General features: G+C 41.1%; 1 protein-coding gene across 2 annotated transcripts in view; it reads right to left on the bottom strand.

Annotated features, from left to right (window-relative positions):
- The window catches only part of COLGALT2 (collagen beta(1-O)galactosyltransferase 2), a 133,890-nt gene that overhangs the window by 22,876 nt on the left and 97,248 nt on the right, over positions 1-13,766 (bottom strand). For both annotated transcript variants that reach the window (XM_082612058.1, XM_082612057.1), the window contains 2 exons: positions 4,307-4,383; positions 732-838 (listed from right to left, as the gene is read on the bottom strand). In XM_082612058.1, coding sequence (XP_082468184.1) covers positions 732-838; positions 4,307-4,383 — 184 coding nt within the window. The remainder of the gene's footprint in view (positions 1-731; positions 839-4,306; positions 4,384-13,766) is intronic.

Here is a 13,766-nt window from a genome sequence, read left to right as displayed (position 1 = left end):
AGAAACACTGATGAGATGCTCTAAAGGAGTCATAAAAACTTCCACAACAGCTTCTAGTCATACTCCTTAGAGCCATTCATATTCCAAATTCACATATAACATGGAATTGCAGGTTTTGCAAATATCTATGCCTTGAAATAACAATTTCAAATAAAAAAGCAAAGCAAAGCAAAACAGAACAACAACATCAATAACAAAAACCCTTGAAGGAATCTAACTGGGTACCCTATGTGACTTTCCTGCCACGTTCCTGGGAAAAGTGATCAGCCCAGGCAGACTGTGGCAAGCATCTCATGCAACAGGAGACACAGACTGTTATGCATTTTTTCCATTTACTTTCTTCAGGTCACCCAAGGTTAGACGCTTTGCTCTAAATCAGGCTCTGAATGCAACTCTGATCGCATTCCTTCCAGTGCGCTACAGGGCTGGAAACCACCACAACCACTGGAAGAACCCCCAGAGACAGTGGAAAATCACATCCAGTGCAAACCTTCAGCATAATGAAGACCAGAGAGCACTGGATGGTGAGTGGATTTCTGCTCTACTCAGTGAAATTCACATATATAAGCTACTATGAGTCATAAAGTTTTCCCAAAGTAGGCTGCACTGTGAAGACGTGTCTATCTTGCAATGAGTGCAGATTCCTCCCACCAAGACTAAACCTCTGTCAGAGAGGGTGCATCCCCACTCCAACCACATCTGCAAGGGCTCGAGGAAAAACCCCAACTCACTTTCCATCCACAGCCTCGACAATCTTGACCTCAATCTCCTGCTCGTACAGGGTACGTAACATCCGGTCCCGCCTGTCCTTTCTGCGCTTGAGGTTTATCATGAAAATCTAATTCAGGAAGAAAAAAGGAAAAGAAACACAGATTATTCAACTCTTTTTCTAGGCTATTTGAAAAGTAAAGTAAATGTAATGAACAAAGTTTTGGAATAAGGATTGGAAAAGATGGGGAAACTGTGGTGAAGATTTGTTTATATTTCATATCAGGTCAAAAAGTTATTCTTCAGGAGGCCAAAGGTAAATCAAACCTAAAACATATGAGATGAAGGGGTAAGAAGCAGTTTGGCAAATGGTTAGATTTATCAGCAGACCTGAGTTTACTAAGTGTTTGCCTTGGACCAGTTCCTATGCGTCAGTTTCATCATCTGTAAAACTGAGATAATACTGGTCCTGTCACCTGGGTACAAAATATGAGCTATTCTTATAATTTATATCCACTGTAGAAAAATTTAAAGTCATTCAAAGAATAAGAAAAATCTACTCTTAACAAATTCCTTTTATTTCCAAAGGTTCCAAATTGAATTACCAAGGTCTTAATTTGAGTAGCTTCTTTACCAGAAGTTTTCAGCTCCCTTAGAATTTTTCTGAAAGAAGTAGAGAGAGAAAGGGTCCTGCACTTGGTGGTAGCCCTTTGGGAAAAGGCATCATTTCCACATCACATGGATCTGAGGGAAACCTTATAGAGAGGACACATACTGGTTCATGAAGTCCCAAAAATGTGCATTCAGATTGTCCCACATGAGGACTGGGTCTTCCTGCAGCCCCTCACCCTAGCCCCTAAATTCTCAATGACTGCACTAAACACACACATATCCTGAGGCTACTATAGGGAGTTACACAGATAATGAGGCTGGCCTGATTATTCCCAGATTTAAGGAGCCATAGAAGTACCCAAAGGCTCATGAATGTTATTACAGATATCTATGTGCTTTAATAAGGTTCTTTTCTACGAGCAGTAATAAACTCACTTTGTACATTAAACTAGTCCTGCACAAGAGGGAGACTTCAGCTACCAGTAAGAAATACTGAATAGCATGGGAAAGGAGAACCCTCCAGGAATAAGCTGGATGACATTGGCTTCATCCTAACGACCCATCTAGATGACTTTGAGGAAGACGTTTAATGTTCCAGGGTCCAGTTCCCTTGTTTGTAAAAAGAGGGAGTTGAACAACCTCATCTCTCAAGACCAGTACAGATTAAAATGTCTATGATATGTGGTTTATGATAAAGTTTGCTTTATGCTGTCTAGAATAAGGAAGAAACTATGTCTTATAAGCAGGCTGGAGTTCAGACTTTACTGGGGGTTAAGCTGTGGTTCACAGTCATTCTGAATGTAATCATCGAGATGCTATATGTTTTACCGGATCAAAAGCTAAATTAACTAAAATTTCAACTCTTCCTTACAAAATATTCTCACTTCTATCCATTTATACAGCTCTGGGCAAAGAACTGATGGGGGAGCAAGATGTCCTCTTTGAAGAAGTCATCCATCTGAATCAGAGCAAAGTGGATTAGGTACATCATGATTTCATTACCTCCGTTGTTTATCTAACTGGGCTATTATTTTTTAAAAAACAATTTCTGTGGTGACTGTATTTGCCTTGTTACCTGGGATTTTAAAATTTAATGAGTCATGTTCATTTATATTTCATTTTCTTCCTATTTAGAATCATACTGCGATGGGCCATGTTCCATCTCCCAATTTTAAGGCTATGGAAAGGAATGGGCATTTCCTCATGTGTTCACACAGAGCTACCTGAGGTCACTCCAGGAGAGCAAAACAAAACAAAAAACAAAAAATTAACAGAAATACAACAAAAAGTCCTCTCAGATCCAAGACCTCTAGTCTGAGAAGACTTTAGTAAATAACAATCCCGTCCTGGTTCCTGCCAGGACAAGTGCAATAAAAATTGCAGCCATGAAGGAAAAACACAGACGGCTTGCTCATACTTAGTAAATAGTAAGCAAACAAAAAGCCACGCAGCCGAATGCAGCCCAGACACCACCAACAAGGTCACAGAGTACTGGGAAGGTTGAAAAGGCCCCTGAAAATCCCTTTTTCCACTATCCTATCTCTGTCCCAAATAGAGAGATGACTACCAGGGTTCAGGAGAGTAGAGTCCCCGTATCTGCATCCTTTACAGAGTTGGCCTTTTCCAGAAGCCTTCTAAGAATGACCCAGTCCTTCCAGATGGAAGACCAGAGCTAGAAGATCCTGCTTTTGTCCCATTGTACCTGCTCGGATTTGATCCTCATTGGAATGTGTTTATAAAGGGAAAAATGAATATATGTAAAGACCCTTGGGTTCTTTTACCTGGAGACCTGAGAGCTGGTGAGAGCTGCAGGGAAGGAAAGCTGGAGTAATATGTGGAAGTGGGTCCAGTGCCCGGGGTGGTCCAACTTTTCTGCAGCCCTGATTGTTTATAAAACTATGTACACTTTAGTCTAATTCTTCTCTACCACACTTAAAATCATCTTGTCTCATCCTGCCCTCTGTGGAAGTAGCATAATAGCTGCTAACTCCTTTCCACTTAATATTCATGAAATACTCCTTTCCATTCCTGAAGTCTGCCTGCAAATAAATTTTATAGAATAAATCCCAATTGCCAGTTCCAGCAGCAATTTAAGATGGCTGTACTTTGGGGACCTGTATGACATAGTACAGGGGGATAAACAAGGCATTTTCTTTCAATTAATCAGTGGCAATGAGCATGCAGCACAAAGCTTGGCTTATAACACATCCAAAATTCACAGAAAAGTTCTGTCTCAGTTTGTGGATTCCTGAGGCACTGTCCTAGCTTCTAGACCACCAAGCTCCTGAACACTGACCAGCAGTTATGGGACATGAGGGACCCATTAAGGATTCAGTGACTTGGAGTCACAATTCTGGTCCCACCAAGTATCTGCTGTGCATATTACTAAGACAGGCATCTCTTTATATTTCTGCTTCATTCTTTATACAATTGAAACTTAATAATAAATATGACTCTCAGAGCACTATTATGAAGTTCTTGCCTGCTGAAGGGAGAATTTTAGAATAGGTTTCTTTTCTCACTTTTTCTTTGTCCTCTAAACTCTTCCCTCCAATCTTTTCCCATGGAAAAACAGCAGAGAGAAAATAAAGCAAAGAATGTTCCAGAGTGGTTTCCACTTACTCAGAATAAAGTTAAAGTCCTCCAATACCTAAAATATATATCTTCTTTACCTTACCCTTGAATCTTGATAAAATATGGCAATATCTGCTCCTAGAAAATATCACTTTCATGACTAAATTGTAACATCTTTCTGACTCAATCACTAATTTACTTTTACCATGATGCTCCTTTTTTAAGATAAGTGAACTGAGGCACAGAAAAAAACTGAGAACCTTTTCCAAGACCTTGGTTTCTTTTCAGCAGCCAAGCTGGTCTGGCTGGCTCCCAGACGTGTGATCAGGCTTGTGTTCTGATACAAACATATAAGCATGATGTACACATGTGCACAGGTGCACGTGCACACACACAGAGACACCTTTCCTACCTCATTGAATCCCATCTTGTCTGGATATTTAGGGACAACTGAGACGAACTGGGAAGGTTCCATTGGAGGATGGTCAACTGGAAGACACGAGAAACACACAGAGTGCTTTGTTAGTAAGAGGCTCGGAGAACAGCATTCCAACCACAGGCCTGACCTCTAGAAACACAGCCTGAATGTTCAGGGCAGGGGATAACTGCTCAGCAGTTTTCTAGCACTGAGTGGCTATATAAGAACCCCGGATGGTCACAACGCTGGTTTTGAGAGCACCTGTTTATATGCAGACTGCAGTATTTGCTCCATTTCCCTCAAGACCTATTTTAAGAGCATTTGAAAGGTAGTCTAGGGTAATGATTTAGGGTGAGGGCTCTAAAGTCAGATGACCTAGGTCCAAACTTTGGTCTGTGAAGGTCTGGAGCAGATAGGTGACCTCTCTAAGCCTGTTTCTTTGTGTGTAAAATCAGGATAATAAAAGTGTATCTCTTAGAGTGTTATAAAATTTAAATGAGACCTACATGCAAAGCACTAGCCACAGTAAATGAACACAGTAAATGCTCAATAACTCCTAGCTACTACTCACAGTGGCCCATGATGAAAGAGCTCAGAAATAGGCTGGACTTTTTTCTAAAGAATGCTTTTTATCTATATGTTTAAGATTGTAAAACTCTGGGACTATTTTATTTTAAAATCCCATCCAGGCAGGTTTAGCTACAGGTACTCAAAAGGTCCTTTATTTTAACGCAAACTCACCTCCAAGGCCCAGCCCACATCCCAGAACTTGGTACAGGGCTAACAAGGAAGTTTCCAGATGGGAGGGGTGTTGCATCTCAAGTAATAAAAGTTTTATTTATTTCATACTCTAAAAAGGCTTTCTTTATAAACTATATACTTTAAAGGTTGGAAGTAATATTGATTAAAGAACCTGAGAAGGTCTTGAAAATTTTTAGTATTTCACAAACTCAAAGTACTCACTTGGTTTTCCTTGAAGACATAATACAAGGAAAATATTAAGTGAGAGCTGGTAACTGGGTTGTTTGAAGACCTATAGTTGATGGCAATTGCTACTGTTCACCAGTATACATTCCCCTCTATTTCAGGCATATGAGAGGGGCTTTTCCACCTTCAGGTTAGTCATGGCCACATGAGTTGCTGCCACTCAACTCTCCAAACCCTCCTCCCACCCCTGCCCCAGCCCCACCTCAATGATCTTAGCAGCCTATGTTGATATGGAGAAGCCAAAAATTTGAAGCAGCCTAGAATGATGTGCCAACATGTGGAGGACAGCTGCCCAGGAAAGATACGAGGACCACTGTAGACTTTACATAACAAGGAATGAGCCATTGTTGTATGAAGCCAATGAGATTTCAGCATTCTTTGATATTCCAGCATAACATCACCTGTCCTGATTGAGATCCTGTCCAAAGGGTATTATTTGTTTAACTTACTCTCCACTGGTATATTAAAGAGAAACCACGACATCCACTTTCACTTATGATCAGATGATGTGAAACCGGAGAAAGTAGTGAAACAGGTTTCCTAAGCCAAACACAAGAGTTGGTCTTATTATTTCAATCCTGACCCCAACAGTCACATTTCTATGAGTACACAGTGCGTGTGTTTCTGTTTCCCTCAGCAGCCCAGAATATGTTGGTCCTCCCTGCTCCACCGCACTCCATTAATTTCTTTTAAAATAAACAAATGTTGATTGTGGGGTTACCATGTACAGCATTAGGTTTTTACGAGAAAAAATCTTAACATACCAACTCTTTCCTGTTCATGTTGTTTGAAGAGCTGTCTGGCCCTCTCTCATCGGGCCTTAGACTTGGGAGGGGGGTATATTTCGGGTTACCCTTTCCACTCTGTTAGTCTCTGTTTGGCACTCACATGGGCTGCCTGGCTTTAACGGTTCAGCCAAAGAGTCTGCTTTTAGCCACTTTGCTTCGATCAAACATGGGTAGTCATTGTGTTCACAGGACAAGTATCCCCCCAAAAGCCGCAAGTGGCTGGTCCTGAAAACCACCGTTGAGCAGAAATATGAGACACAGGCCTGGGTTTTGTCACTGAAGGTAGAGCTAAGCCATAGGGAAAAACAGGAGATGATATTAATTAGACTTAAGAAGCTTACTATGTGGGGAGAAGGGATGCATCTTGGCTGACATCAGACTTGAAGATTAGGTACATCCCAGCTTTTGTTTGGGATCATTTCTGACTCCATCATTCATAATTAATTCAGTTCCTCTTTGAATCCCTCTCCATACATGTCCCTCACTGTACCACCAATTGGGATGTGCTTCACTGGCTCCAGGATAGTTTCAAGATCTAGGAATAATAATAACTATTGGTATAGAGGTCTTACTACTCACTGCACTCTGGGCTACATTCTTGACATATGTAATTACATTTATTTAATCTTCATAACATGTACCACAGGATAGATCTGAGTATCCCTATTTTTACAGATAAGGAAACAAAGACTTAAATAACATGCCCAAGATCACAGAGCTCATAGAGCTGGTATTTGAACCTAGGTCTGACTCCTGCACCTGAACCCTTAACCTCCACTCTCCTCTACCCCCAAAGCTAGACCTTGGTAGCCATTAGCATCAAGTTGGCCTTGGGCAACTGGGCTGGGTTCACAGTAGCTCAGTTAGGTAAGTCCTCACTCCTCTGTTGCTCTTTCTGTGGTCTACACTGGAGCACACACCATCCAGTGTACAATGTACCAGCCCAGTCATGCCCAGAAATATATTTGAGAGACTGTGCTTGGAGCGAATCCTAACACTTGTCTATAGTTTCTCCTGGACTTCTTCCATGGCTGCAGCTACCACCCTAGCTCAGGTCCTCCCTCCCTCACATGCTTGGGCCATTTTAATATTTTTCAAACACTTGCATGCTCTTCGTCTTGCCTCATTATAACTGATTATGCACACTGTTGCCAAAATAATCTTCTTCCTTAGGCACAGCTCTGTTCTTGACCATAACAGTCACACTTGGCACTTAAGTGCTTTACAATTTGTTAACTGATTTCATAATCACCATGTCACTTTATCTTCACTTTTTTTGGGGGGGGGGTGGAATTGTTTGTTTTTATAGATATATAAATTGAGACCAACCCAGATGTAGTCTTGCCAAGGTCAAATAGTGAGTGATTGGCAGAGCTGGAACTCAGTTTTAGATCTTCTGACTTCAGATCCAATATTCCTAATAAACTTTACATGACATTCTGTTGCCTCAAAATGTCATTACTGAGAAGAGGTACCTAAGACTTCCCATCGCCTCATGCTCTGATTTGCATAACCAATCTCCTCATGCCTCACAACCCATTTACTACTAGCACCTTTACAAGATCTAGCCTCCTGTCATTCATCTCCCAATTTTCCATACAGCTCCTAATATACTAAATGAGCAAGTACATGAAGAGTGCTTTTAAAAGTGTTAGCCAGTGCCACTGTGCCACCTGCTGGAACTTGGAGAGGTCTTTTTTCCTCACCTGGAGGGAAGTGGAAGTGCCTTGGCTCCAATTTCCCCACTTTTGTACACTGACCATGTATTATATACCAGAAATATTACATGGGTCCTGAAGATGTAAACATAGGTAAATAAACATAAAAGAATCATTTCAGACAGGAGGACCTTCAAGATGGCAGAGGAGTAAGACGTGGAGATCACCTTCCTCCCCACAAATACATGAAAAATACATCTACATATGAAACACCTCCTAGAGAACACCTACTGAACACTGGCAGAAGACCTCGGACTTCCCAAAAGGCAAGAAGCTCCCCACATACGTGGGTAGGGCAAAAGAAAAAAGGAAAAACAGAGACAAAAGAATAGGGATGGGACTTGCACCTCTAGGAGGGAGCTGTGAAGGAGGAACAGTTTCCACACACTAGGAAGCCCCTTCACTGGTGGAGACGGGGGGTGGCGGTGGGGAAGCTTCAGAGCCACGAGGGAGAGCACAGCAATAGGGATGCAGAGGGCAAAGTGAAAAGATTCCCACACAGAGGATCGGTGCCGACCAGCACTCACCAGCCTGAGAGGCTTGTCTGCTCACCCACCAGGACAGGTGTGGGCTGGGAGCTGAGGCTCAGGCTTCGGAGGTCAGATCCCAGGGAGAGGACTGGGTTTGGCTGCGTGAACACAGCCTGAAGGGAGCTAGTGTGCCACAGCTAGCCAGGAGGGAGTCTGGGGAAAAGTATGGAACTGCCTAAGAGGCAAGAGACCATTGTTTCGGGGTGCACGAGGAGAGGGGATTCAGAACACCGCGTACACGACCTCCAGAGACGGGCGCGAGCCGTGGCTATCAGCGCAGACGCCAGAGACAGTCATGAAATGCTAAGGTTGCTGCTGCAGCCACCAAGAAGCCTGTTTGCAGGCACAGGTCACTATCCACACCTCCCCTCCTGGGAGCCTGTGCAGCCTGCCACTGCCAGGGTCCCGTCATCCAGGGACAACTTCCCTGGGAGAACACACGGTGTGCCACAGGCTGTTGCAACATCATGCTGGCCTCTGCCGCTGCAGGCTTCCCCACATTCTGTACCCCTCCCTCCCCCTGGCCTGACTGAGCCAGAGCCCCCTAATCAGCTGCTACTTTACCCCCATCCTTTCTAAGCGAAGAACAGACGCCCTCAGGCGACCTACATGCAGAGGCAGGGCCAAACCCAAAGCTGAACCCCAGGAGCTGTGCGAACAAAGAAAAGAAAGGGAAATTTCTCGGAGCAGCCTCAGGAGCAGCAGATTAAATCTCCACAATCAACTTGATGTACCGTGCGTTGCTGGAATACCTGAATAGACAACGAATCACCCCAAAATTGAGGTGGTGGACTTTGGGAGCAACTGTAGACTTGGGGTTTGCTTTCTGCATCTAATTTGTTTCTGGTTTAACGTTTATCTTAGTTTAGTATTTAGAGCTTATTATCATTGGTAGATTTGTTTATTGATTTGGTTGCTCTCTTCCTTTTTTTATATATATTTTTCCTTTTTCTCTTTTTGTGAGTGTGTATGTGTATGCTTCTTTGTGTGATTTTGTCTGTATAGCTTTGCTTTTACCATTTGTCCTAGTGTTCTGTCTGTCCGTTTATTCTTTTTTTAGTATAATTTTTAGTGCTTGTTATCACTGGTGGATTTGTTTTTTTGGTTTGGTTGCTCTCTTCTTTCCATCTTTCTTTTTTTTATTACTTTTTACTTTTTAATAATATTTATTTTTATTTTTATTGTAATAACTTTATTTTTCTTTCTTTCTTTCTTCCTTCCTCCCTTCCTTCCTTCCTTTCTTTCTCTCTCTTTCTCTCTTTCTCTCTTTCCTTCTTTCTTTCTCTCTCTCTCTCTCTCTCTCTCTCTCCCTTTTCTCCTGAGCCAAGTGGCTGACAGACTCTTGGTGCTCTGGCTGGGTGTCAGGCCTGAGTCTCTTAGGTAGGAGAGCCGAGTTCAGAACATTGGTCCACCAGAGACCTACCGGCCCCACATAATATCAATCAGAGAGAGCTCTCCCAGAGATCTCCATCTCAACGCTAAGACCCAGCTCCACTGAACGACCAGCAAGCTACAGTGCTGGAAACCCTATGCCAAACAACAAGCAAGACAGGAACACAGCCCCACCCATTAGCAGACAGGCTGCCTAAAATCATAATAAGTTCACAGCCACCCCAAAACACACCACTGGACGTGGTACTGCCCACCACAAAGACAAGATCCAGCCTCATCAACCAGAACACAGACACCAGTCCACTCCATCAGGAAGCCAACAAAACCCACTGAACAAACCTTACCCCTGGGGACAGCCACCAAAAACAATGGGAACTATGAACCTGCAGCCTGCAAAAAGGAGACCCCAAACACAGTAAGTTAAGCAAAATGAGAAGACAGAGAAATACACAGCAGATGAAGGAGCAAGGTAAAAACCCATCAGACCAAACAAATGAAGAGGATATAGGCAGTCTACGTGAAAAAGTATTCAGAGTAGGGCTTCCCTGGTGGTGCACTGGTTGAGAGTCCGCCTGCCGATGCAGGGGACGTGGGTTTGTGCCCCGGTCCGGGAAGATCCCACATGCCGTGGAGAGGCTAGGCCCGTGAGCCATGGCCACTGAGCCTGCACGTCTGGAGCCTGTGCTCTGCAAAGGGAGAGGCCACAACAGTGAGAGGCCCGTGTACTGCAAAAAAAAAAAAAAAAAAAAAAAATACAATTCAGAGTAATGATAGTAAAGATGATCCAAAATCGTGGAAATAGAATGGAGAAAATACAAAAAAGGTTTAATAAGGACCTAGAGGAACTAAAGAGCAAACAAACAATGATGAACAACACAATAAATGAAATTAAAAATTCTCTAGAAGGAATCAATAGCAGAATAACTGAGGCAGGAGAATGGATAAGTGACCTGGAAGATAAAATAGTGGAAATAACTACTGCAGAGCGGAATAAAGAAGAAAGAATGAAAAGAATTGAGGACAGTCTCAGAGACCTCTGGGACAACATTAAATGCACCAACATTCGATTTACAGGGGTCCCAGAAGAAGGAGAGAAAAAGAAAGGGGCTGAGAAGATATTTGAACAGATTATAGTTGAAAACTTCCCTAATATGGGAAAGTAAATAGTCAAGTCCAGGAAGCACAGAGAGTCCCATAGAGGATAAATCCAAGGAGAAACATGCCAAGACACATATTAATCAAACTATCAAAAATTAAATACAAAAACAAAATATTAAAAGCAGGAAGGGAAAAACAACAAATAACATACAAGGGAATCCCCATAAGGTTAACAGCTGATCTTTCCGCAGAAACTGTGCAAGCCAGAAGGGAGTGGCAGGACATATTTAAAGTGATGAAAGGGAAAAACCAAGATTACTCTACCGGCAAGGGTCGCATTCAGATTCGACAGAGAAATTAAAATTTTTACAGACAAGCAAAAGCTAAGAGAATTCAGCACCATCAAACCAGCTTTACAACAAAAGCTAAAGGAACTTCTCTAGGCAGGAAACACAAGAGAAGGAAAAGACCTACAATAAGAAACCTAAAACAATTAAGAAAATGGTAATAGAAACATATATATCCATAACTACCTTAACTGTAAATGGATTAAATGCTCCATCCAAAACACACAGACTTGCTGAATGGATACAAAAACAAGACCTGTATATATGCTGTCTACAAGAGACCCACTTCAGACCTATAGACACATACAGACTGAAAGTGAGGGGATGGAAAAAGATATTCCATGCAAGTGGAAATCAAAAGAAACCTGGAGTAGCAATTCTCATATCAGACAAAATAGGCTTTAAAATAAAGACTGTTACAAGAGACAAAGAGGGACACTACATAATGATCAAGGGATCAATCCAAGAAGATATAACAATTGTAAATATTTATGCACCCAACATAGGAGCGCCTCAATACATAACGCAAATGGTAACAACCATAAAAGGGGAAATTGACAGTAACACAATAATAGTAGGGGACTTTAACCCCACTTTCACCAATGGACAGATCATCCAAAATGAAAATAAATAAGGAAACACAAGCTTTAAATGATACATTAAACAAGATGAACTTAATTGATATTTATAGGACATTCCATCCAAAAACAACAGAATACACTTTCTTCTCAAGTACTCATGGAACCTTCTCCAGGATAGATCACAACCTGGGTCACAAATAAAGCCTTGGTAAATTTAAGAAAATTGAAATCGTATCAAGTATCTTGTCCGACCAGAATGCTATGAGACTAGATATCAATTACAGGAAAAAATCTGTTAAAAATACAAACACAGGGAGGCTAAACAATACATTACTAAATAACCAAGAGATCACTGAAGAAATCAAAGAGGAAATCAAAAAATACCTCGAAACAAATGACAATGAAAACACGATGACCCAAAACCAATGGGATGCATCTAAAGCAGTTCTAAGAGGGAACTTTATAGCAATACAATCCTACCTCAAGAACAAGAAACATCTCAAATAAACAACTTAACCTTACACCTAAAGCAATTAGAGAATGAAGAACAAAAAAACCCCAAAGTTAGTGGAAGGAAAGAAATCATAAAGATCAGATCAGAAATAAATGAAAAGGAAATGAAGGAAACAATAGCAAACATCAATAAAACTAAAAGCTGGATCTTTGAGAAGATAAACAAAATTGATAAACCATCAGCAGGACTCATCAAGAAAACAGGGGAGAAGGCTTTGATTCAACAAATCAATAGAATTAGAAATGAAAAAGGAGAAGTAACAACTGACACTGCAGAAATACAAAGGATCATAAGAGATTACTATAGGCAACTCTATGCCAATAAAATGGACAACCTGGAAGAAATGGACAAATTCTTAGAAAAGCACAATGTTCCAAGACTGAACCAAGAAGAAACAGAAAATATAAACAGACCAGTCACAAGCACTGAAATTCAGACTGTGATTAAAAATCTTCCAACGAACAAAAGCCCAGGACCAGATGGCTTCATAGGCGAATTCTATCACACATTTAGAAAAGAGCTGACACCTATCCTTCTCAAACTCTTCCAAAATATAGCTGAGGGAGGAACAATCCCAAACTCATTGTATGAAGCCACCATCACCCTGATACCAAAACCAGACAAAGAAAGACAACTACAGGCCAATATCACTGATGAACATAGATGCAAAAATCCTCAACAAAATACTAGCAAACAGAATCCAACAGCACATTAAAAGGATCATACACCATGATCAAGTGGGATTTATCTGAGGAATGCAAGGATTCTTCAATATATGCAAATCACTCAGTGTGATAAACCATATTAACAAATTGAAGAATAAAAACCATATGATCATCTCAATAGATGCAGAAAAAGCTTTCGACAAAATTCAACACCGATTTATGATAAAAAAAACCCTCCAGAAAGTAGGCATAGAGGGAACTTATCTCAAAATAATAAAGCCATATATGACAAACCCACAGCCAACATCGTTCTCAATGGTGAAAAACAGAAACCATTTCCACTAAAATCAGGAACAAGACAAGGTTGCCCACTCACACCACTATTATTCAACATAGTTTTGGAAGTTTCAGCCACAGCAAAAAGAAATAAAAGGAATCCAAATTGGAAAAGAAGAAGTAAAACTGTCACTGTTTGCAGATGACATGATGCTATATATACAGAATCCTAAAGATGCTACCAGAAAACTACTAGAGCTAATCAATGAATTTGGTAAAGTAGCAGGATACAAAATTATTGCACAGAAATCTCCTACATTCCTATATACTAATGATGAAAATTCTGAAAGAGAAGTTAAGGAAACACTCCCATTTACCACTGCAACAAAAAGAATAAAATATCTAGGTATAAACCTACCTAAGGAGACAAAATACCTGTATGCACAAAACTATAATTCACTGATGAAAGAAATTAAAGATGATAGAAACAGATGGAGAGATATACTATGTTCTTGGATTGGAAGAATCAACATTGTGAAAGTGACTATACTACCCTAG

The sequence above is a fragment of the Mesoplodon mirus genome (genome assembly GCF_964341445.2).
Source record: "Mesoplodon mirus genome assembly, chromosome: 3".
Classification (NCBI taxonomy): Eukaryota; Metazoa; Chordata; class Mammalia; order Artiodactyla; family Ziphiidae; genus Mesoplodon; species Mesoplodon mirus.
This window is presented reverse-complemented; position numbering and strand designations above follow the sequence as displayed.